General features: G+C 40.8%; 1 protein-coding gene across 1 annotated transcript in view; it reads left to right on the top strand.

Annotated features, from left to right (window-relative positions):
* Positions 1 to 12,371: 12,371 nt before the first annotated feature.
* NGFR (nerve growth factor receptor) overlaps positions 12,372 to 26,418 on the top strand; it is an 83,761-nt gene continuing 69,714 nt past the window's right edge. The window contains exon 1 of the mRNA XM_070730191.1: positions 12,372 to 12,539. Coding sequence (XP_070586292.1) covers positions 12,492 to 12,539 — 48 coding nt within the window. The 5' untranslated portion in view covers positions 12,372 to 12,491. The remainder of the gene's footprint in view (positions 12,540 to 26,418) is intronic.

A 26,418-nucleotide genomic window follows, 5' to 3' on the forward strand; every position in this document is an offset into this window, starting at 1 on the left:
TGCCTTTTTAATTAAAGTAGAGGCATTCTGATCTTTAAAACCAGGAGCATCTGGGGAGGAGGAGAAAAGTTATCAGCTGCAATCTCTATGAGACAGATGAAGATCTTGTGTCAAGTATTCAGGTAACACTAAGGGCTAAAAAAAAAAAGGTTGAATGTAAACTTACAATAGGGAGCAGCGGTTTTCACTTACCTAGGCTGGCTACCAACCTACTTTACAGATGTGACCCATTTGATTCAGTGTTGTGCTTTTTCATTTCTGTTTCATGTTGCTGTAATTGTATGTGTCTGTATATTATATTTATATGTACAAACTATGTACTCCTGGGACAAGCCATTGGCAAAATGCTGCTCTGACACTGAAATATTATGAACCCTGGAATGTGCCGTACAGAGTTGAAAAGGACTTCTGCTTTTCACTGAATCGAAAATTTAAAAACCAGTGGAAAAGTGTGGCTTAATCACAAACTTTTCAAAGGCAATGACTATTTGTCAACTTGGACTGTGTTAACTAATACTGTGCTACAGGGGGCGAGTGGGGGAAAGAAGGGTCAGTCACACAAGTTATGGCCTCAAGATGATCTGAACATTGACTGAAAATATTCCAGAGTAATTTTAATTATAATAGAAACATTTTATCATTTGGGGGTGGAGGGGTTTTTTTAAGCTTTTGTCCCTACTGTCCTTGTATTCCATAAAAAGCTGCTTTGCAATTATTATAGTACACTATAGACAGATAAGACAGTAAAATAATATTCTTCAACTTTATAAACCAAAAACAATACCGGAAAAACCCAGTTTTTCTAAGCGCTTAATTTTTTTTGAAACATTTGAAAATATCAAACAAAATCTGGAAGTCGGATAAAATAGATATACTTATCCAGTGATGAGTGAAAAAAAAGCACTAGAAGGTACTCATAGAAAAATCAATTTTGTCATATCAAAGGTTGCCGAATGGAATGGAGGCAATTTGGAACAGGGGAAAGGCAATATTAAATTTGACATATTGCTCAGGATAGCTTCCAACAGTGAGACTCACAAGTCACTATGCATAGAGAGCTACTATGCAGTGTCGAAAAATGGCAAACAAAAATTGCCTACAAGTAGCGTATAAAAAGCAACATATAGATATGCATAATTGAATATTAAAGTATTGCAGTCAGAAATAATTTTGAATGCAAAGACTGGATTCAATCAACAGAAAAGTATGAAACTCCTCTCAGTGTTTGGGATGGGGATGGAAAATATGATATCTAGAATCATAACCCAGGACTGATCTTCCTTTTATTCTGTATATATTGGGCTATCCTAATAGACAGGTGTGATTGAACTCTAAACCTTGATATCCTACTCATTCTTATTTATTTTATTGGTTAAATTGATACCCTCTTTTTCCTATGATACCAGAAAGAAGCCAAACACATATTGCTGCCATGTCATCATTACTTTTCAAAATCAAATGTTACTCAATATTACATTGCAACTCCATCAGCAGGAAAAGGTACCATGAATCACAACCAGGGTTCAAGCAAAGCTTACAAAAGTAAAGGAAGGAAAGTGAGGCAGAAAGAAATATTTTTCAATTTTGTCTTCTCATCCAGATTCCATTCTTCCTGGGAAAGCACCACATAAACTGTTAGTGCAGAACGCAGCCGCGAGGGCCATCGTGGGGCTTCCAAGATTCGCCCACGTTTCTTCAACACTCCGTGGCTTGCATTGGCTGCTGATCAGTTTCCGGTCACAATTCAAAGTGTTGGTCATGACCTTTAAAGCCCTACATGGCATTGGACCAGATTACCTCCGGAACCGCCTGCTACCGCACGAATCCCAGCAACCGATAAGGTCCCACAGAGTTGACCTTCTCCGGGTCCTGTCGACTAAACAATGTTGTTTGGCGGGCCCCAGGGGAAGAGCCTTCTCTGTGGTGGCCCCGGCCCTCTGGAACCAACTCCCCCCGGAGATTAGAACTGCCCCTACCCTCCCTGTCTTTCGTAAACTACTCAAGACTCATTTATACCGCCAGGCATGGGGGAGTTGAGATAGCTCTTCCCCCTAGGCCATTACAAGTCATGCATGGTATGTTTGTGTGTATGTTTGGTTTTATAATAGGGGTTTTTAATTGTTTTTTATTATTGGATTGTACATGTGTTTATTATTGTTGTTAGCCACCCCGAGTCTGCGGAGAGGGGTGGCATACAAATCCAATAAATTATTATTATTATTATTAATTATTATTAGTTGGGCTGGCAAAGCGAGCAGCTACCCGTAGAACAGAAATGAATGCACGCAAGACCATTTCAAGTGCAAGGTTTTGTTTTAGTTTATAAATTGACATAGCATTGTCGTAATTATGTTTTAATTATGTTTTCTTAACAATTAAAAAAACACCAAGAGAAAATCTTATTTTAAGTTGTAGGGGACCTGGAAGAGTAGAAAAGATGGGATGAGTAAGTTTCACAGAAGTTTGGAGCAAGTTTACTGAAACTTGTCCATACACATGCTTTAGCAGGCATAGGAATAATGGGGGGGGGGGGGGGGCTAATGAAAGTCTTAAAATAGAATATTTTGGCTAGAAATAACCAAGGAGAAATAACCAAGGAGAAATAACCAGTGGAAACCCGCTGTCAATCCTCTCCAGAAAGGTAATGTGGGACAAAGTAGCCATGTCAAGGATAAAACTGACAACTGTTCCTTTTTCATTCATATCGTGAATCCTTGCCAAAGTTAGCTAAAGAAAATCAGTGCAGCTGACTTGTATATCATTATGTCAATAGACACCCTGAGGCAATATCTTTCTACACAATAATATTTAACATAATTGGGCAAACTTGAAGTACTATTTTTTCTTTCAAAAAATATTCTTAATTCCCTTTTCAATTTGCTTGAAAGAGTGCATGCATCCTTGAATTAATATGGTCCTAATAAGGGTATGTTCACATATTGTATCAACTTTTAGAGTTTTCCCTTCATAGACTAGTACTGTAAAGCTAACATTGCTTTTTCTGCTCATTTTTTATACTCCCCATCCACATTCCCTCCAAATTAGCAACAAAATTAGCAGGCCAGGCTAAAATTATGGAAGATAGTATTATTTAGGAAGTAGATAAAATCTGTTACGGATTTCTAGGAGAATTAGTGTTCTGTCGGGCTCTCTGGTAGAATCCTCCCAAAAATGCACAGATACAATTTCAGACACACACACATTTGAAAATTCAAAACAATGTTCTTTATACCGAAAATGCAAATAAATGAAGCACTCTTTTTGTATAGCAAAGAGAACTTGTCTCCAAACAAATTGGTAATTTGTACAAGTCCCTTATCAGTTCTGTGATACTTAGCGTGCAGCTGTGAGGCAATTCACAGTCCTTCTTCTTTCACAAAGTGAAACACACTTTACTCTGGTTTAGTTTCAAAGCGGGGGGAAATCAGCACACAAAGATCAAAGTCAGCAAAGCAGTCATGAAACACAAGGATCAGATAATCCTCCACAATGGCCAAACCCACATGCTGCTATTTATAGCAGCCTCACAAATTACCACAGCTCCACCCAACCACAGGTGGCCTCATTTTCTTTGATAATAATCTCTCAGTTGTTGTTGCCTATGCATCGCTCTCCGCATGCGTGGCTGTATCATTAACTCTTGTTCTGAATCCAAGGAGGAGCTAGATAATTGATCTCCTTCTGAGCTGTCTGCCACACTCTCCTCCTCCCTGTCACTCATGTCTTCTTGGTCAGAGGAGCCTTCATCATCAGATTCCATGGGGGGAGGGGAAAAACAGGCCTGCAGTATGTGGATGTCTCTCCCACATCCACAGTCCTTGGGGCAGGAGCCGGGCCAGAGCTAACCACAACAATTAGGAGGATATTTTTCTTTTAAAAAATGAACCTTGTATCGTATAGAAAAAATGTGGGCTTTATTCCTATATTAGAAATAATATAAAAATGTTGACAGATCAAAATAATAAACAGCTGTGACACTTATGTGGCTGGGTTTAAACCTTTCCACATATTTGTAATAGCAAGAGATGTGGCTTTAACTGCAATAAAGCACCTTTGAAAATGCATGTAGGTATGGAAATGACATTTTCTTTCTATATTGGGTCATGTCTATGGTGCAATGATTCAACAATACAAATATTGATTTATGTCCCACACTGAGCTCTATACTGAGAGCAAGTTTAGAATTCACACACCCACTTCTGATTTCATTTGATGCATCATCTTCTTCATTATTTCTAGCCGCAACATGAAAATACTGCTTTCCAACTTCAGTATTTACTTAACTGGACAAAACGTTCTTAGATATCCCTCCATCCCTCCATCCCTCCATCCCTCCATCCCTCCATCCCTCCATCCCTCCATCCCTCCATCCCTCCATCCCTCCATCCCTCCATCCCTCCATCCCTCCATCCCTCCATCCCTCCATCCCTCCATCCCTCCCTCCCTCCATCCCTCCATCCCTCCCTCCCTCCATCTCTCCATCCCTCCATCCCTCCCTCCCTCCATCCCTCCATCCCTCCATCCCTCCCTCCCTCCATCCATCCATCCATCCATCCATCCATCCATGTATCAATTCAAAAAAGTTATGGCACACTTATCTAATTTTACAACTTATGGTAATTTGTATTTCTACCATACAAAAGGAGATTAAACAATATGCTCCAATTCTGAGAAACTGACCCACTTAAAACTCAGGCTTTCTGTAGCTGCCAATCAGAGCAGACGGCTTAATGAAAGCAATGATACTCAACCTCCCCAGCTCCATTTAGGGCAGTAGTTCTTACATTTGAGAGAATCCGAAGCAATTATGTGATTTGTTTTTGTGCAAAAGTCTAGTTGCTCAGAAATTCCTAACTTTGGCCAGAGGATATTGAAACTGCCCATGGCTATTCCATCATCTCATAAATGAATTTATGGTAAGAAAAAAAAAAGACGAATACCATTTAATACAACACATAAATACAGCAAGTAGGATCACTATAGCACAAAATTGGAAAAAAGAAGATCCACCAACAGAAAGAGATATGATCAAAAAAATACATGACTGTGCAGAATATGATACACTAACACAAAAACTGAAAAACGATAAACAAATACAAGATAAAGACACATGGAAAAACTTTTATAATTGGTTAACAACCGAAAGAAGAATAGCTGTACATAAGGTTAAAATAAAAAATAAAAGAAAATACAAAATCAATCCAAATATAGATGAATAATACTTTACTTATTTGTTGATAAATTCTTCTTACCTGTATTATTATTATTATTTCTATATATATATAATTACACTGATACAAATATCCGTGAACTTATAACGAGATATGCTGTAAAGGATGCTGTAAAGCAGTGTTTTTCAACCAGTGTGCCGCGGCACACTAATGTGCCGTGAGACATGGTCAGGTGTGCCGCGAAGCTCAGAGAGAGAAAGAAAGCAAGAGAGAAAGAAAGCAAGAGAGAGAAAGAGAGAGAGAGAGAAAGAAAGAGAACAAGAGAGAGAGAAAGCAAGAGAAAGAGGGAGGGAAGGAGAGAGAGAGAAAGACATAGAGGGAGGTAGGGAGGGAGGGAGATAGAGCAAAAAAGAGGAAGGAAGAGAAAGAAAGGGATGGAGAGAGAAAGAACGGAGAGAAAGAGGGAGGGAGAGAGAAATAGAGCGAAAGGGAGGAAGAGAGAGAGATAATTTTATTGTCCAAACTTTTTTTAGCCCCCACCCTCCTCCCGCTCAATGTGCCCTAGGGTTTCGTAAATGTAAAAAATGTGCCGCGGCTCAAAAAAGGTTGACAATCACTGCTGTAAAGGATACAGCAGGGGAGGGGGGAGGGATGGGTATATATGTTGTACTGTCATATAACAGACATCTTACAATTGTACTCACAAATTGATAATACACTGATCTGTTTCTGTGTTTTTAATATGTATATAATTCAATAAAAAATTGTTTTTTTAAAAAGAATTTATGGTAAGAAGAGCAGTGTACATATGGATGGTCAGCCTGTTTATTGACTCCTGGAAAAAGTTTTTCCCCTCCCTTTCCCTTCCTTTTTCTCCCCTTCTTTATCAAAGTGAAGGTTGAAAGACTATATTGCTTTGCTGGCAACAAAGCCTAAGTGGTAATGAAGGTTATAAAAAGTGATTTTACGATCAGCATCTGAAAAAACATGTCCTTACCTTTCACACTATTGCAGTTGGTTGGAACCATTCATTATGGGGAGGATATTGGCAAGCTATAGAGAGTTAAAAGGATAGATTATCAGAGAAAAGCAGAGAGGGCAGAGAAAGGACAGCCCAGAGCTGAAAAGACAACTACAAATAAAAGATTCTAGGAAAGGAAGAACAACACAATTATATCTTATGGTGTACTCAAGTTTGAATAATGTTTCTGATTCAATTTTGAACCTGCCTTCTGCTCTTTTGTTGCTCATGTCCCTCTAAAATCCAGTCTCAAATGCCAGTTTCAAATATTTTTATTCATCCTGGCCAGATGTTCACATCAAGAGACAAAAAAAATAAAATTTGCTTCTTCATATATCACACTGATGTACTGCCGATGAAGGGCTACCAAAATTTTGACTACCACACTGTGGGCGTGGCCTATGCAGGACGCCCTGCATTTTTTTTCAACATGTTTCAGTGCAAATTGGGTGCTCTGGGGTGGAGCTCCATTTTCGCTACCCCACTGTGTCCCCTCCACTCCCGTCCAGGCAGTAGCCCGCCCCTGTGTACTGCCCAACCTGCAGGGAGAGAGGAGAGCTCCTCAACATGTGATGTGAAGACTTACTTTCTCCGAAGTGGCTGACAGTAATAAGGCATGAAAGATATTTTAAACAAGCAACTATACGACTTATAGGATGTCACAGTTAGTATCTCTCAATCTAATTCCTGCCCAGGATGGTGTGATGATAAAATAGGAATAAACTATTTTTTGAGGAAAGAAAATGGTTGAGTAACATGTAATGAATAAAAATGTGAATCACTCCTCCACTTGAAACAGAATATCCTACAAAAATAGACTAACAATCCTGGGCCTAGAAAGCCTAGAACTTCGACGCCTAAAACACGATTTGAGTATTGCCCACAAGATCATATGCTGCAACGTCCTACCAGTCAATGACTACTTTAGCTTCAACCGCAACAACACAAGAGCACACAACAGATTTAAACTTAATACGAATCAGCCAAACTTGACTGTAAAAAAATATGATTTCAACAATCGAGTTATCAAAGCGTGGAACTCAATTTTACCGGACTCAATTGTGTCAACACCTATCCCCCAACATTTCTCCCTTAGACTCTCCACGATTGACCTCTCCAGGTTCCTAAGAGGCCAGTAAGGGGCGTACATAAGTGCACTGGTGTGCCTTTCGTCCCCTGTCCAATTGTCTTTCCTTTCTCTCACTTATCATATATATTCTCTTCCTTTCATATATCCTCTACTCTAAGTTCACTTTACCCTTATATATATTACTACATGTCTATTTTTCTTCCTATGTATTTGTGTATTGGACAAATGAATAAATAAATAAAAATAAATAAATAAATAACTATTTCTAAAAGAGTTTATAAATAAGGTGGCTCCTGCTTCTAGAGCAGGGGTGTCAAACTTGCGTCATCATGTCAGTGTCACATGACATATCAGGACTTTCCCCCATTCGCTAAACTGGCTGTGGGCGTGGCAGCACGTGACGCATCTAGCCTGCTGACCGCGATTTTGACAGTCTTGTTCTAGAGCATCCTGGAGAAAATTCCCATTGCTGTCTCTATCACTGGGCCTTAATAAGACTATCTATCTATCTATCTATCTATCTATCTATCTATCTATCTATCTATCTATCTATCTATCTATCTACCTACCTACCTACCTACCTACCTACCTATCTTTTTATCTATCTACCTATTTATTTATTGGATTTGTATGCTGCCCCTCTCTGAGGACTCAGGGTGGCTCACAACATATCAAACAATATACTATGTACATATCTAAAAATCTGATTAATATCATTAAAAAACTTTAAAAACTCTAATAACATTTAAAATCATTCATTCCCATTCACACCGGAAGACATACTACACTCGCTGGTCAGGGGGGTAGGGTCTAATGGCCGCAAGACTGGCAGCACAGATAGATCTTTAAACTTTTACAGAAGGTGAAGATGGTGGGGGGCAGTGCAAATCTCTGGGGGGAGCTGATTCCAGAGGGCCAGCCCCCCCACTGAGAAGGCTCTTCCCCTAGGTCCCACCAAATGACATTGTCTAGTTAATGGGACCTGGAGAAGGCTGACTCTGTGGGACCAAACCAGTCACTGGAATTCATGTGGCAGAAGGCGGTCCCACAGGTATTCTGGTTCAATGCCATGTAGGGCTTTATAGGTCATAACCAACACTCTGAATTGTGACCGGAAACCAATCAGCAGCCAGTGCAGACCGTGGAGTATTGGAGAGATATGTACGTGTCTGGGCAAGCCCATGAATGCTCACGTGGCTGCATTCTGCACAATTTGCAGTTTCCAAAAGCTCTTCAAAGGTAGCCGCATGTAGAGAGCATTCCAGGGCAAGTGATCTTCAAGGGATTTTTATTATCAGGAAAGAGAAAAAGACTTGATAGATTCCCCATCCTACCCGAACTATAGAAATTACACGATTTCGCCTAAACTTGGAGATAGATGCGGGGAGTATGGTAAGGAAATAATTTACAAAAAGTCTTGGAGTGGTCCTTAAGCTTAACACGAGGACCAGATGTTTGCACTGAAGCATACCACATTTTTAAAGTGAAAGCATCAGAGGTTTTGAGCACCCAGTGCTCAAATTAGAGCCATCTGAATCCATGGATGCCACCTGAACCCTGCCTCTCCATAATTCACTCTCCATATATATGTGTGTGTGTGTGTAGATAGATAGATAGATAGATAGATAGATAGATAGATAGATAGATAGATAGATAGATAGATAGAGTTGTGGTTAGCTCTGCCCCAGCTCCTGCCCCAAGGACTGTGGATGTGGGGGAGACATCCACATGCTGCATGCCTGTTTTGCCCCCCCCCCAGTGAAATCTGATGATGAAGGCTCCTCTGACCAAGAAGACATGAGTGACAGGGAGGAGGAGAGTGTGGCAGACAGCTCAGAAGGAGATCAATTATCTAGCTCCTCCTTGGATTCAGAACAAGAGTTAATGATACAGCCACGCATGTGGAGAGCGATGCATAGGCAACAACAACTGAGAGATTATTATCAAAGAAAATGAGGCCAACTGTGGTTGGGTGGGGCTGTGGTAATTAGTGAGGCTGCTATAAATAGCAGCCTGTGGGTTTGGCCATTGTGGAGGATTATCTGATCGTTGTGTTTCATGACTGCTTTACTGACTTTGACTTTTTGTGTGCTGATTTTTCCCTGCTTTGAAACTAAACCAGAGCAAAATGTGTTTCACTTTGTGAAAGAAGGACTTTGAATTGCCTCACAGCTGCAAGCTAAGGACTGATAAGGGACTTGTATAAATTACCAGTTTGTTTGGAGATGAGTGCTCTTTGCTATACCAAAAGAGGGCTTGGTTTAAGTGAATTTTCATTATAAAGAACATTGTTTTGAATTTTCAAACAGACAGACAGATAGATAGATAGATAAATAGATTAGAGATAAAGACAGAGACAGAGATAGAGAGAGATATAGATATAAATGTATCTCAAACTCCTCCCTTCATATGCACATTTTTCAAATAGCGATAGGTGCACCCCTGGAACAAGTCAGATGCTCACCAATCTGTCTACTTTAAAGAAAAAAAAAAGGTCTGGGCTCCACTCTGAATATCTGATTCAGAGAGCACTTATCAAGGAAGCCGAAAGGATCCTGGCTAAACTTTTAACATGGCATTCATTATTAAAGCCACAATTGAAGCCATAAAACGTCTGATGAGCAACTAGAGGGTCTATTCAAACTAACTCATGCTGTTGCTGCACTATGCCCAGAGCTGATTTATTGAGCAGAGAAAGAGTTGTGGCATTCTGAAATGCTGGTTCTTAACCAACTAGGCAATTTAGTTACTCTTAAGTCAGGCAAGTTGGGGATGAGAGGGCAACGGCATGAAACATAATGCAAGGCTGGCCAGATACAGGAAGCTCTGAGTCTGCGCATAAAGATAGCCAATTTTGTTGAGTCAGACAATTGGATCCTTGTTTCTGTTACAATTGATCTAATAGAGGATGTGGAAAGCAGTTGTCTGAGAGGAGGGAAGTGAAACACAGTGCAATATGTTGGGAGAAAGGGGGGAGGGAGGGGGTGAAGGGGAGTGGGAAGGAAGGAAGAGCGGGAGGATGGAAGGAAGGAAGGAAGAGAGGGAGCATGGATGGAAGGAAGGAAGGAAGGAAAGAAAGAAAGAAGGAAGGGAGGAAGAGAGGGAGTATGGAAGGAAGGAAGGAAGAGAGGGAGGATGGAAGGAAGGAAGGAAGAGAGGGAGGATGGAAGGAAGAGAGGAAGAGAGGGAGGATGGAAGGAAGAGAGGAAGAGAGGGAGGATGGAAGGAAGGAAGGAAGGAAAGAAGGGAGGGAGGGAGGAAGAGAGGGAGGATGGAAGAATGGAAGGAAGAGAGGGAGGGTGGAAGGAAGGAAGGAAGGAAGGAAGGAAGGAAGAGCGGGAGGATGGAAGGAAGGAAGGAAGGAAGGAAGAGAGGGAGCATGGATGGAAGGAAGGAAAGAAAGAAAGAAAGAAAGAAGGAAGGGTGGAAGAGAGGGAGGATGGAAGGAAGGAAGGAAGAGAGGGAGGATGGAAGGAAGAGAGGAAGAGAGGGAGGATGGAAGGAAGGAAGGAAGGAAAGAAGGGAGGGAGGGAGGAAGAGAGGGAGTATGGAAGGAAGGAAGAGAGGGAGGATGGAAGGAAGGAAGAGAGGGAGTATGGAAGGAAGGAAGGAAGAGAGGGAGGATGGAAGGAAGAGAGGAAGGGAGGGAGGAAGGAAGGAAGGAAGGAAGGAAGGAAGGAAGGAAGGAAGACTTAAAAATGAAGCTATCCTTCCTATGAAATATTATAAATATTCAAACCACATAGATCTGTGACATCAAGCCATAGATTCCAAGAGACTTTCCAGGAAGAAAGTCCACTTTGATTTCCCATATGCATAATTTAAATTATAAATGAACTCCACTTGCTAGCAGTTTTAGTTTAGCTGCAGCACATATGCAGAGCTTTCCTTGCTCATTGTATTTTGTCATGATTACCTTTATTTTTTTCCTTTGATATGATTTAAGGTGCACATTTTTCCTGTGTGCATGTGCATGCATGCACACACACAAGCATATATATGAAGTGTATATATGAAGATCTATATCAGCTGATAATCTTATTTCATGACCACATACGTTCAACACATACTATTGAAAAAAATGGGAATTTTATAGGCCGTATAGAAACCCTAAGTGAAGTGTGTCCTAAACATCAGATTTGATTGTATTCCATTGTGTCATGAAGGGTCAATCTCATTTTGTTTCTTGTCAGAATATCTAGTCAGATATCAGCCCAGCCACACTTGACTACTCCAGATAGATTGAAGTGCAACTCTTGTAAATTTCAACCAGCATTGTCAATCCATCTGGAGGTCAAGAGATTTGTAAGGCTGGGGCATAACATTAAAAATAACGGCTCCAGATAATTTATGGCCATCTGGATGTCTTCTGAGGTCCACAGGTCCCACATTACATTTGACGTCTGGTTAGTTGGCCAGCTTACCTTCTTCCTGGTTAGATTTATTCTAATCCCTCTCTGTTTGTATTTGTCTCTTCAGCCTGGTGGAATCTGATTAGAAAAAAGATAAAAGAAATGCAAGACTGCATGCTGGCATTGAGTGCTTCCAAAGAGAGAGTTCCATTTCCCAAAACCGTGGCCAGATTTTATTTTTAAACAGATTTTGTAGAGGAAGAAGGAAAAAAAGCAAGGGAGGGAGGGAGGGAGGGAGGGAGGGAGGAAGGGAGGAAGGAAGGAAGGAAGGAAGGAAGGAAGGCAAAAAAGCGTCAATAACCCAAAAGTTTCACTGGTGAAATCCCTGGAAGTTTTAAAAAACCGTTTCTTCACCACTAAGTATTGTAATACCTTTCCTCAACATCTTTTTTCAACTTTCAAGGGAATTTTTTTAAAAAAAAAAGTTTTATGGGTAAGAAAGATGTAATGAACCAAGTGATTTTCTTTGATATGCTCTTCCCGGTGCCCTGAAAGAAGGAGGGGTTGTCATGTCTTAGTTATTTGTGCGCTTCTTAAACCACCCAACCAGTGGGAGGAGAACATCGATCGTTTTAATACTAATTTAAAAAAAGGGGGCCGAGCTTACCAGTTACAGAAAGCAGGTGCTGTCCAACTCCCTCAGTTACTAGCGCTGCCTCCGTCGCCACCGACGCTCTTCTCCCCTCCCTCCCGCGCCCATCCCGAGACGCCTCTTGGGGAGGGAATGTTTAAGAAGCCTCTTGCCTCCCCTCATCTCCCAACCGGCATCTTCCTTTCCTGTTTTACCTCAGACGATCATGCAGAGGACGAGTATCTTGCTATGGGGCTTGCTGCTGCTCTCCGGGGTGAGTGGACGGCGCTAGTAAGGAATCGGACGGGGACCGACGCTGGGAGGCATTAGGGAAACGGGTGGAAGAAGGGAGAGCCCGCGTCCCCGCTCTTTCGCGTCAGGCGCCGCTCCATACTAGAGAGAGCAAAATTGGGATGAGGGGCAAGTTTGCTGGATTTCTTTTCTCTTTTTTTCCGGAGTGGGTGGGGAGGGCGAGGAAAACCTGGACCGGTGAGTATCAAGGTGTTGTCTAAAATGTTTGGGGATGGAAGAGGGTGTTTAGGGCGCAGAAAAAGGGTGGCCACGGCTATCCAGAAGGTACCCGTGAACCCGTGAGCTTCTCCGCTCAGGCGTGGGAAGGTCGGGGTGCGCTCGCGTACGTCACGTGTGAACCTACGCGAGAGCAGAAGGTATCGGTCGGAGCATCACCCTGGCAAGGGGAGAAGGGTTGGAGTGAACTTTTGATGTGCTCCAGTCCGGTATATAATGATGACCTATGTAATGTCGGTTTTATAATACTGAATAACCAAATGCAAACTCTGCAGACTGTAGACCGAGCGGGTAATTTTTAGAGCTTCGTAGCGGACAGCGCCGGAGCCCTCGCCCTCGCTCTCGCCCTCTCCGCCTACCACACCTTACTTTTTCTGACGGTTGGGATTCCCCCAGAACAGAGATCCATCCGGCGGAGGAAGGCGTGAAAAAGGATTCTGGGGATGGAGATTAGAGTCTTGAGATGGGGGCCGGATGTGGCCAAAGGCTTCCCAGGTCCGGAAAGCGGGTGTGGCGCTTCCACGAGTGGGTTCCCGTAGAAAGACCTTTCTTCCCACCCATCTCCTTTCTTTGTGGCAGCTCAGCGGAAGCGCTGGAAGCGAAAGGGCTAATTTGGGATCCTGAGACTTGATTTCACTTTCCCTCTTCCGAATTCTCAGAGAAGAGACAGGGGGAATATTTTCAAGAAGAGGAACATTTTCACATGGCTTCAGAAACGATTGGCTGCTTACTCTCCGTGCAGAGTAAGCGTTTTAGCCCTTTAGCATATCCTATTGCAGAAGGACGGGATGCGGGTGGATAAAGGGGCGTGTATCCAGATCAGCACAAAGTAATTCAGCAGCAAGCAAAACTCCAAAAGGCTACCAAATTCCCACTGACTTTTCCTCCCAGAAAGAGTGGGTGGGGAGAAGAGGGTCGTCTTCGTTTCGTGGCTCTTCTGGGAAGGAAATTAGGATGAAAGACAAAAAAAGATTCGTTGGAAGATGTTCGCTCTTTTAAAGTGCTAAGAAAACCTGCGGGGACGCATTTTTATACTGAAGACGAGCTCTCAGGGAAGGATTTAACACTTGTCCTTCACAATTATTTTTTAATGGGTAACTTTCTCTCTCCCTAGATATTTATCCCCAGAAATAAATATTTCCTCCCTAGAAATAACAGTTTTGGTTCTATGGATATGTAATTTTATACTATACTGTAGCTCTGAAAGGCAGGCTAGAACAGGAGCCAGCAGAAGACTCATTTGAGGTCTTCAGCTAGAAAACCCTGCAGCTGCAAAGAGAACCACTGAGCATGCAAAGAGGGCATAAAGAAGATTCTCATTTGTCCTTTAATCATCTGCTCAAGGGGAAGTCCTTGGAGTGAGAGCCTTCTATGATTGACAGATACGATTTATACATCATGCTGAGATATTAATACACCCCCTGAAGTACTTTGCAGGTTCAGTGGAAAAATAATGAGGAATTCTATCCCAAAGAACCTTCTGATGTTTGGCAGCAGGGGGAGAGAGAAGGTTTCGTGGCATGGACATGGGGAGTAAGTGGTACATGTAATGGAATCTAGTTGAGTTGTGTGTTAGGTCCTGTAATTGAAAGCAAAGCTGGGCAAGAATTATGCATGGATCTATAGAAAAAAGTGATGGGCAATGAGGCACTCAGAGAGGAAAAGTCATGTTCTCGAGATCATGGGTTCGCCCTGAAGGTTACAGTCTTCAAACACAACAGACTTCTACCATATTTACTGTAAGGCTGTGTTGATACAGTGATTTTCATGTGCCATTCATAAAACACTTCGAAGCATTCTGGATTTGTCAAGCATCCCTATGTGCAAAACAACTCCAGGTTCAAACTGACGAAGCTTTACCTGATTTGCAAGTGCTTGGCCCTCAGCTCTCCTGGCCTACAGAGTGTCCAAGCACAACTTGTCTGAATTTATCCCCAAAAGGGAAAAGTGTTACAAGCATTGTAGTAAACCCAGTGTTTAATGTATATGAAAAGCGGATGGCAAGAGAAGTGAAGAGCCTCAGGCAGATAAACAAGGAAAGGAGGGTGTGGTTTCTCAGCCCCAGCAACCCAGTTTTTTAAATGACTCTATGTCTCTTTTACCTGTTTCCTTAGGCAATTTCCAACAGAGCAGTATGTTTCTTTCAGTGATGAGCATAATCTTTGAAGGTGCCCTCCTGCCTGTTTGTGAATGTGAATGGGTAGAAGGGAAACTTGGGGAAGAGCTCTTCCATAATTGGAATTACAACATCAGTCCTTGGGCTCCCGGAGCCTCTCAAAACTTCAGAATCAGTGCCATGCTGTCATTCTGTTTTGTTTGACTTCCTTCCTTCCTTCCTTCCTTCCTTCCTTCCTTCCTTCCTTCCTTCCTTCCTTCCCTCCCTCCCTCCCTCCCTCCCCCCCTCCCTCCCTTCCTTCTCTCCCTCCTTCCTCCTTTTCCTCCTACCCTCCCACCCTCCCTTCATCCTTCCCCTTCTCCTTCTTTCCTTCCTTTTATCCCTCCTTCCCTTCTTCATTTGTTCCTTCCTTCTCTCCCCCCTCCCTCTCTCCCTCCTCCCTTCTTTCCTTCCTTCCTTCTGAAAGTGCCAAAAGTATCTGTAATTCTTCTTTGTGGATCAGCTAATCTTCTTTATAAGTAGAAAAATAAATAAAATGTGTCTTATTTGGAGGGAGAGTGGAAATGAAAGGGAACACTCAAGAGGGGTAAATTGCAAAGTAACCCAACCCCTCTCTCCCAAGAGTAGTGAGTATATTCTTAATTCTGGCAGGGCTTCTGTATAGCAGAGTCAATAAAATGTGTGTCCGCTTAGGGAAGGTCCTGCGATTAGTAGGATGAGTCGGCTGCCTGAAGTAGATGCCGAAGGGCAAGGAGTGGTGGTAAGGGATTGAAGGCACAGCTGTGAGTGCTGCAATTGTTGCCCTCAACTTGGTAAACCAGCTGGCTGCTGTTGGGTGTCATGAAAGATTCTGTCCTGTTGCCAAACCCAAATGAGATTTGACTCCGAAACCAATTGGCTCTTGATTTGGAAAGGAGGAGTGCTCTCTAGGCTTGCAATGATGCCCCAAGGACTGATAGAAGAGAAAGAGAGAGAGTCAGAGAAAGAGGGTTAGAAAATAAAAAGCAAATGTCCTAACACTGAAAACACTCCAAGCATCAAAAATACAGGCCAAGCAATTCAATTAAAACGTTCCAAAACATGTTTATTTCTAAGTTTGATGAAGCGAAGAGAAGGGGGAAATCTGATGTGCATAGTTTCCAGAAAACGCCTTCTGCCAGAGGGGGCTTGGGGGTTATTATGTTGCTAAAAAGAGAAACAGAAAAACTGGGTAGTGATTATTAGGTCATCTGGCTTTTCAAAGAGGCAAGGAGGCCTCAGCGTTATTCAGGCCACTGCTTGAGAGTTACTGTGCATTGTTCTCTGAACAGAAACTGGGTGGGGCAGAGGGTGTAGAATATATAAGGTTCTAGTTGAAGAGATGTTATAACCTGGTGAAGATGGAAGAACAAAATGAGAAAGAAATTAGTTACTTCCATGGAATAGGTACCTACCTCAGACACCGTGAAGCTGTGAAAAAGGCCATACATAATTCAGTGGTACTGGTCATTATTTTGCATTTAGAAGATCTCATATTTGATGCCTGGCTTGAGTGCTGAGTTAGCAGAGAATGTGAAACCTTCTTGTCAGAGATCCTACAGGGCTAAATCTTATTAGGATAGGTCAGAGACGGAGGTGGGCTGCTCCCGGTTTGGACCAAACGGTAGCGGGAATTTCCTCCCCCTCGCCAAACCGGGAGCGATCGCTGATTGGTCACACCCCCAAGCCAGCTCTTGGTTTTGGCTTCTGAGCACACACAGAAGCTGTTTTTCACTTCTGCGTGTGTGCTGAAGCTTGGTTTCTGGTACTGTGCAGGAAAGCGCTCCCATGCGGAGAAGGAGGAAGTGAACCGGTGGCAAGGTAAGTTAGAACTGACCCCTGGTCAGAGATTAAAAACATTGGCTGGCCGGTCCCCTAGTATTTTGTGACAGGGAACACACTCAAAATGAAACTTAAAAACTTATATAGTGGTTTGAAAACTTATATAAGTTGAAAAGCTCATTAGAAAGTTATGCTGTATATTTATTAAGCCCACCAGGAAGTCATTTTTCAAAAATAACAGTAAACTAGACCAGACCAGACCAGACTTCATTATTTCTCTGTGGTGCAGAAACTCTCAGTGTACATGCAAGCAACAAGAGATAAATCATAATTATATAGAAATAGCTCTTAGCCTTATATACTGCTTCATGATGCTTTAAAGCCCTCTCCAAGTGGTTTACCTATTGGTTTACATATTGCCTCCGCAATCTGGGTCCCCATTTTACTGATATAGGCTAAGTCAAAGGCTAAGCCAAACTCAACTGGTGATAATCAAACTGTTGGCAGTTGGCAGAATTAGCCTGCAATACTGCATTCTAATACTGCACCACCATAGCTCCTTTTAAATGTCTATTCTCTGGACACGAAACACTTAAATGCATTTTTAAAGTAAATTTTAAGATCACTTTTTAAATGGCCTTCAGATTGAAGAATCCTTAGAATAAAACATATCCACAAATGGAAGGCAGCTTTGGTAGCAGCTTATGTATCCTATATGTAAGACTCACAGGTCTTTTGCTTTCAAGATCTTTGGTTAAAGACAGGATATTTTCTTACTCAAGTGCTGAGGATCAAACTATGAGTTCTTGCATGCAAGGCCTCAAGCATTTTTCTGGCACATAGTCTCATCCCCAACTTGTCCTCTGAAAGACTATGCAGTACGTTAGCCTGGGATCATAGCTGTATGACAATCAATTTCTTAGTCTGATAATCCAGCCCTGTCTAGATGCTCTCTGAAAATTCTGCAAGAATTCTGAAGAAAGAAAATATCTTTCTTTTACAAAATGTTACACACTGGCTGTCTGGTGCCTACTTGCTCTTACTTTTGCATGGCAGGATTGCCAACTTTGATAATGTGATGTTGCATCAAAAGATAATCAAACAGTGAATCAACGAACACCTAGAAACAAACAAAGTAATAACTAACCAAAAGCCAACATGGGTTTGTCAAAAACAGGTCATGCCAGACTAATCTTATAGCATTCTTTGACAAAGTGACAAAATTAGGAACGCAGTCGATATAATTTACTTGGACTTCAGTAAGGCTTTTGACAAAGTAGACCATAATCTACTACTAAATAAAGTAGAAAAATGTGGGATGGATAGCAACAACACCAGATGGGTTGAAAACTGGCAAAACAACTGCACTCAAGTGTAGTGCTCAATGGAACTACATCTACATGGAAAGATGTATGCAGTGGAATACCCCAAGTGGCTCTGTTTTAGGTCCAGTACTCTTCAACATCTTCATCAACGACTTGGACAAGGGGTAGATGGGGAACTTATCTAATTTTCAGATGACACCAGACTGGCATATAAAATACAGAAGGATCTTGATAAACCTGGACAATGGGCGCTATCTACAAAATGAAACTCAATGGTGGAAAAAGTAAGGTTCTTCATTTAGGCAAAAAACCCAAAACGCACAGGTACAGTATATATGGTACATTGCTCAACAGTAGTAACAGAGAGCAACATTGCTCTCGCTGTGAGAGGGATTTTGGAGTCCTAGTGGATAACCATTTAAATATGAGCCAGCAGTGTGCAGCAGCTGCCAAAAAAGCCAATACAATTCTAGGCTGCATTAACAGAGGGATAGAATCAAGATTACGTGAAGTGTTAATACCATTTTATAAGGCCTTGGTAAGGCCACACTTATAATACTGCATTCAATTTTGGTCGCCACGATGCAAAAAGGATCTTGAGACTCTAGAAAGAGTACGGAGAAGAGCAAGAAAGATGATTAGGAGATTGGAGGCTAAACATATGAAGAACAATTGCAAGGACTGGGCATGGCTAGTTTAATGAAAAGAAGGACCAGGGGAGACATGATAGTAGTTTTCCAATATCTCAGGGGTTGCCACAAAGAAGAAGGAGTCAACCTACTTTCCAAAGCGCCTGAGGGTGCAAGAAGCAATGGGTGAAAGCTGAACAAGGAGAGAAGCAACTTAGAACTAAGGAGAAATTTCTTGATAGTTAGAACAATTAATCCGTGGAACAGCTTACCTCCAGAAGTTGTGAATGCTCCAACATTGAAGTTTTTAAGAAGATGTTGGATAACCATCTGTCTGAAGTTGTGTAGGGTTTCCTGCCTAGGCAGGGGTTGGACTAGAAGACCTCCAAGATCCCTTCCAACTCTATTGCTATTGTTAAGTCATTGAATGGAGAAAGAACCAAAGTAACAGGAATTTAGACTTACTAGTTACACTCTTAGAGCTGCATAATGCATAATTCTCCAGGGCAAAGAAGCGGGGGGAAAAGCAATACCAAATTGCTATGGTAGGATCAATTTGGGCAAGGAAAAGGATTGTGATCAAACCAGGGAACTCCTGTCATTTCTCAAGGCATTTTTGTGGTGTGAGTACAGTGATCTGGAAATCAGAAAGCTGTACCTCCCTCCAGACAAACAAAAGATAAAGAATCAATAAAGCTTGCTCTGCCATTAAGGATTTGGAAGAGGATGAAAAATCACAGCAGCTGTAATATTTCAACAAATTGTCTTTAAAGAATCAATAAAGAATAAATTGGCTTACAAAGCTTTACTGGCTTGCAAATCTACTTTAAAGTGAGTAAGAGAAGTTAAAATGAGAGATATAGACAAATGGCTTTCCAAATTCTCCGCCACATTTGCTGGCAAAGACATTGGCTGAATGAATTTCTCCAAAGGATAGAGGCAATTTTCCAACTACTTCTTAAGGTTAGTATTTCCCATTAATGGCAAGAGAATTGCTAGTGAAGTAGCCTCATGGGACATTGCTTTATATTGTGTGTGTGTCTTTTAATGGAATCAGAGAGGCTGTGAACCTCAGGAGAGATGGGTACAAAATGAAATACAAAATATTCATAGAAATCCTTTGGCTATCTTGTCACTCAGCAGATATAACATCACACTCCACCCATAAGGATGTCTTTGGAATTCTTTTGTCCTTTGAAGTATCTGCTGTGGCAAATTGTCTTTCATCAAATTTGAATGGGAATGTAGAATTTCTCCATGTGGCATTCATTAAATCGCCTCTCCATAAAACAGTTCAAATAGCTTTTGTTTATGCTTATTACTCACAGAGCACATTTAATAATTCGCTCTTGTGGCATTTTTTCACAATCTGCATTCAGGATAAAATTCAATCAAGCAAGGCCATGCTTGTATCCACTTTACAGATAAGAAAATTGAAGATGGGATAGGAAGTCCTGTAATAAATTGGTATTGTAGATAGGACTTTTTTCATTGCCCGAAAAATCGAATTGGGCAAATTATTATACACTGCTTATTTCAAATGAGTCATCCCAAGACCAGATTCATGAGTAAGACATATATTTGGTATTTGTAGGATATATATGTAAGACATACATATAACATCAAAACAACATGTGCATCATATAAATTGACCCCTCTGCATTCTGCCCATGTGCCTTGCATGGTCCCACCAATAAGTCTAAACCTGAATTTCCAGGTTGTTTGTAATCTATGAACTGTAACTCCTTTGCATTAATTTCCAATTATACAAGTATCACATTATTTGTTTGTTTGTTTGTTTATTCAGTCATTCATTCATTCATTTATTGGATTTGTATGCCGCCCGCTCCGTAGACTCGTTATTCCAGTATTCGGTGCTCAATTTTTTCTGCAAGTATAAATAATAATAATAATAATAATAATAATAATAATTATTATTATTATTATTATTATTATTATTATTATTATTTATTGGATTTGTATGCCGCCCCTCTCTGTACACTTGGGGCGGCTAACAACAATGATAAAAACAGCATGGGACAATCCAATAATAAAACAACTAAAAACCCTTATTATAAAACCAAACATACACACAGACATACCATGTATAACTTGTAAGGGCCTAGGGGGAAGGAATATCTCAACTCCCCTATGCCTGGTGGTATAAGTGAGTCTTGAGTAGTTTACGAAAGAAAGGGAGGGTGGGGGCAATTCTAATCTCCGGGGGGAGTTGGTTCCAGAGGGCTGGGGCCACCACAGAGAAGGCTCTTCCCCTGGGGCCCGCCAAACGACATTGTTTAGTCGACGGGACCCGAAGGCCAAGTCTGTGGGACCTTATCGGTCACTGTGATTCGTGCGGCAGCAGGCGGTTCCAGAGGTACTCTGGTCCAATGCCATGTAGGGCTTTAAAGGTCAGGACAAACACTTAATGAAGGAGATCAAGGAGTTTTATTTCTGTCTTCTTGCCACTAAAAGTAATACCGGTATTCAAAAACAATTAATATTCTAGTAAGAAAATGCACACAAAATGAGCACTAAGAACAAAAAATAAAATATCAATTGGTTGGAGAAAGATCCAAGAAATATACATATTCTAAGGATTTGCAGATCCTTAAAATACAATTAAAAAAAAAAGAATAGTAACATAGGATGAAAAACTGCATAACAAACAACCATTAATCAAACAACAAATTAAAAGCATATCGTCTTAAAAACTAAGAGCAAAACCACTTCCATGACTCCAAAATGGTTTCATTCGCATTTCCACTTTATTCTTATTTAAATATTTTTATTATCCAAGGATTGCACTTATATTTCTATGCATATTAAGGCAGCCGATGAGACCTGCTAAGAAGAATATTTCTCAAAATGAGTCTTACCTTTGAGAAAGAAAAAACTCTTTCTCCTGCAGTTATCTGACTTTTTTTAGATGTCACAAAGTGTAAAGTACAGTATGTGCTAAACAGCCTGTCCTATTGAATAAACCATCTTCCAAACTGGCATAGCAAACAAATTACAATGCTCTATTCCTGCAATCTCAACAGCAAACAATACTGCTGATATCAGTCAAATCAAGATAAATAAAAGAGAAAATTTACCTCATATGAAGCAAATATCAATTCCTCCCTTTAAACAGTCCCTTATGCCTAGCACCCCTAATCAGTATGGTGATTATGTGTAGTATAGCGTATGGTGATGAATGATAGGATTTTTAGACCAACGTCATGTGTCAGGGTACTCAGTATTCCTTTTTCTATTCATAAACAGAGAACATTTCTAAGTCAAAATAAAGCAAGTTGGAAATTTAACTTTATTCCCCAGTTCCTTGTATTCTATTGCATACACATGCAAACAAAATATGAATCTAACTTAAAAGCAATTAAAGGGTCTTCAAATGTTTCATTCTTCTGACTTCCTTTTGTTCCACCTGTCAGAATGTTTTATGGGGCTAATACCTATGTCAACAAGAGCCATGTTAATAGTAAACACATTCAGATAAATCTAATGAAGAACATGTGCCAAGAATACCGAAAAGGAGCAAATTCTGGTGTTTCTGGAAAAACACAGAAGGTGAAGTGTAATGCAAGATGCGTGATTCAACTTCTCCTCCTCCTCATTACTATTATTATTATTTTTAAATGAACATGGAAATTAAATTTTCCACATCACTGAAATGTGCATATTCATCTTTGAATGTGTCATGCTTGGGGTAGTCTTGGCATTAACACAGGCAGCCATGCTTCTAGAATTCAACCAGCAGGAAATATCTTGGAGGGTTTTTTTTCCCCCAGAGTAAGAAAACAATTCTGAAAAAAATGTGGAAACAGTAATATATATTTACTTGTTATTTTTTAAAAAAACTAGTAACTGGCTTTTTATAACAAAAGATCCTATAGAATCACCTTTTTTTAAAAAAAAAATCAATGCACAATTAACTATTAAAGTTGCAAAAGAAATAAACTATAAAGGGCTGAGTGAGAGATCAAATTTAATCACACAGACCTGGAGTAAAATCAATAGGATGAGTTAATAAAAAACCCCATTGTTGTCAGAAACCTTTTACTCAAAATATAAAAACATGGATCTACTAAGAGTTCCTTCCACGGTGAACCTTCCTTATTTTTGGTTATAGAATCATCTACACCCTTTGCCTTCCATTCTTGGCTCAGAGGACCAACATAGATCTCATATCATTTCTAAGATGCTTGAAGTATATTGGCTGGTAAAGTCATTGTTTGCATCTGTTCCTCCATGTCATTCCAAAGGCAACCAGAAAAGGGTGATAGTATGCAATGCAGCTGCGAGAGCAATCATGGGCTTTCCCAAATATGCCCATGTTACACCAACACTCCGCAGTCTGTATTGGTTGCCGATCAGTTTCCGGTCACAATTCAAAGTGTTGGTTTTGACCTATAAAGCCCTTCATGGCACCGGACCAGATTATCTCAGGGACCGCCTTCTGCTGCACGAATCCCAGCGACCCGTTAGGTCCCACAGAGTGGGTCTTCTCCGGGTCCCGTCAACTAAACAATGCTGCTTGGCGGGACCCAGGGGAAGAGCCTTCTCTGTGGTGGCCCCGGCCCTCTGGAACCAACTCCTCCCAGAGATTAGAATTGTCCCCACCCTCCTTGCCTTTCGTAAGCTACTTAAAACCCACCTCTGCCATCAGGCATGGGGGAACTGAGATACTCTTTCCGCCTAGGCCTTTCCAATTTTATGCATGGTATGTCCTCCAGACCGGAAGTCCTGTATACAGTTTTATTATTGTTGTTAGCCATCCTGAGTCTCCAGAGAGATATATAAATCCAATAAATCAAATCAATCAAATCAATCTCCTATGACAATGGAAATCCAATGGATGGAAAACATGTGGGCAAGCTCTGTCCTTCAGCTGCCCTTGTATGCAGGTGAGGAGTCTGCAAGAGCCATTGACAGATTTCATGCAGCAACAATCCGGCTATCAGGAAAATATATCCCTTTGATGGAAGATTGGGGAGCATTGTATGTTTTAGACCTTCATAATTTCAATTCAGAATTTAAACCCTGGGGAGCTCCAGCAGACAGTTTTCCTCCAATCTGATACCATCCAAATATACTGAGACAGCAACTTCCAGAATTTCCAAATAACGAAAATATTACAGGTATTAGTTGGGATGTCAGAGATGTTAGCCAAGAGATACCTGTGTATCCATATTCCAGATGTCAGCTACACAAGCAATAAATGATAGCTTTGGGGCAGGATTTATTTTCACCAATAACAAAAGATTATATTGCAAGGCAATAGTCTGCCCACATGATAGGAGCTGTGATAGCTATCTACACGTATCAGTGCCTGTCAGATGGAATTTGAAGCAGGATTTGCTTTCTTGTTCCAGAGAGCGAAATGAGAATTAATGGATGGAAATGTCAAGAGAACAGATTTTACAATGTATTGGGAGAAATTTCCTAGGTGTAAGAGATTTTTAACCATGGATGTTTTTTAGAAGAATATTATAAGTTCTTCTGCTCTTGAATTTTAACAGAGATTTAATGGCAAAGTGGCAGTGATATCATTGTTGCATTTTGTAATGGAGATTTTCCATTGAATAGAACCACATTATTGGAAGAGGCTACTGAAAGATGGATCCTTCCATTTTCATTTTCAATATACAAAGTTAACAGTATTCGTATCATGACAAAAGTACTTCTTCAAAGGAAGCATAATTGTAACCCTAACATATTGTAGCCAAGGAAGACATACAGTATTTTTAGTTGTAAAAGTGGAAAAGATGCATTTCATGAGAAATGTCCTAAGAAAACTTCCTATGTTTTGCCCAGCAATGAATAAATGTCAAAGGAGGAAGGAACATACTGCAGTTTGCAAAACCAATTAACTATCAGTTTCAACACCTACCAAAAAAAAAAAGTTGCTAATTCTGCCACATCTGTAGTTCAGGTCAGATTTATGAGCTTTTCCTGTAGATGAATCTGGCATTTATCACAGTTACTTCCCCAGCTTTGTGCACACAGAAATACTCGTAGGTTTTTAAAAAAGCTCTTACTGCATACACTGCTCCAAAGAAATTACAAAAATATTTAAGAGAACTGTTTCTATACTGATTTCCTGCTCTGATTTTATCAATATCTGGTGAACTCTCATCTTTGTTAGCTTTTATTAGATGTTTCTGGGTAATTTGGTCTTTTTTAATAGGGCTGTGTATGTTTCTAAAAAGTGCTGAAAAACAGCACCTCCCTGGTATTCACTAAAACTTTACAATATTTTTTAGGTTTCAGCTCTTGGGGGGGGGGGGGTGTAGCAGGTGCTTTAAGAATTGCATTAACATCAGCTGAAAAATAGTAAGTGTGCTTTAGTAAATAGCAGGGAGGGCTATGTTTGTGTGAGCCCCGATGCACTTTTTTCTAATCATTTTCAAAATAAACTTTTAATTCTTAATTCCTTTCTTGTTCTTTACCAATTAAGCTGCAAGCCCAGTTCATTAGCATGCATCTGGAAGGGAGTATTTATTTATTTATTTATTATTTAGATTTGTATGCCGCCCCTCTCCGCAGACTTGGGGCGGCTCACAGCAAAATACAGCAAATCATGACAAATCCAAATAAATTTCAGATATTTAAAAAGATTTCAAAAGGACCCCATTTACTAAGAAACACACACACAAACATACCATGCATAAATTAAACATGCCCAGGGGAGGTGTTTCAGTTCCCCCATGCCTGACGGCAAAGGTGGGTTTTAAGGAGTTTACGGAAGGCGGGGAGAGTAGGGGCAGTTCTAATCTCCGGGGGGAGTTGGTTCCAGAGAGTCAGGGCCGCCACAGAGAAGGCTCTTCCCCTGGGGCCCGCCAACCGACATTGTTTAGTTGACGGGACCCGGAGAAGGCCCACTCTGTGGGACCTAATCGGTCCCTGGGATTTGTGCGGCAGAAGGCGGTCTCTGAGATATTCTGGTCCAGTGCCATGAAGGGCTTTAAAGGTCATAACCAACACTTTGAATTGTGACCAGAAATTGATCGGCAGCCAATGCAGACTGCGGAGTGATGGTGAAACATGGGCATACCTAGGTAAGCCCATGACCGCTCTCGCAGCTGCATTCTGCACGATCTGAAGTTTCCGAACACTTTTCAAAGGTAGCCCCATGTAGAGAGCATTACAGTAATACCATTTGTCTCTCCCCAACTTCTACTAATATCACATTTAGCTGGTTTTTCTAATATTCAGACTTCTGCTGTGTTAATTTATTAGCTTTTTGGGGCTTCTTTGCTGCCCTGTTGATTCTTGTGACTTCAGATGAGTCAAAGAATCTTGGCTACATCAGTTCTTTTTTCTTTTTGTAAGTTATGCTTAGATGAGGATTGTTAACACTGATAAATTTCCTATCAACTTCAGAAAAAGTTTCCATTGTTCAGCTTTGAATCTCATTTTTTCCCCCTTAGTAGTTGGAAGCAAATGCCTGACTTGGACTGATCTTAACATGAAAATGCTATGCAGATTGGACCTGGCATGAATTTGAGAAGACTGTAGGCTAAATCGGGATGTTTAAAATATATTTGTAAATATCATCTGTGAAGAAAAGACTCATGTCTTTGCTAAGAAAAAACATGTATGTATTCATGTAACAATCAGACATCTAAATCAATTCCAGAAGAGCTTTACTAAAGATAAATATCCTCCTTTTTAGCAGTCTTATAGCCTTCTATCCTTTACTGAATTTTTGCTGGTGCGAGTGATCTCCATTTTCCATCTATTTCATTGGGC

This window comes from Erythrolamprus reginae, chromosome Z (assembly GCF_031021105.1).
Source record: "Erythrolamprus reginae isolate rEryReg1 chromosome Z, rEryReg1.hap1, whole genome shotgun sequence".
NCBI classification, from domain to species: Eukaryota; Metazoa; Chordata; class Lepidosauria; order Squamata; family Dipsadidae; genus Erythrolamprus; species Erythrolamprus reginae.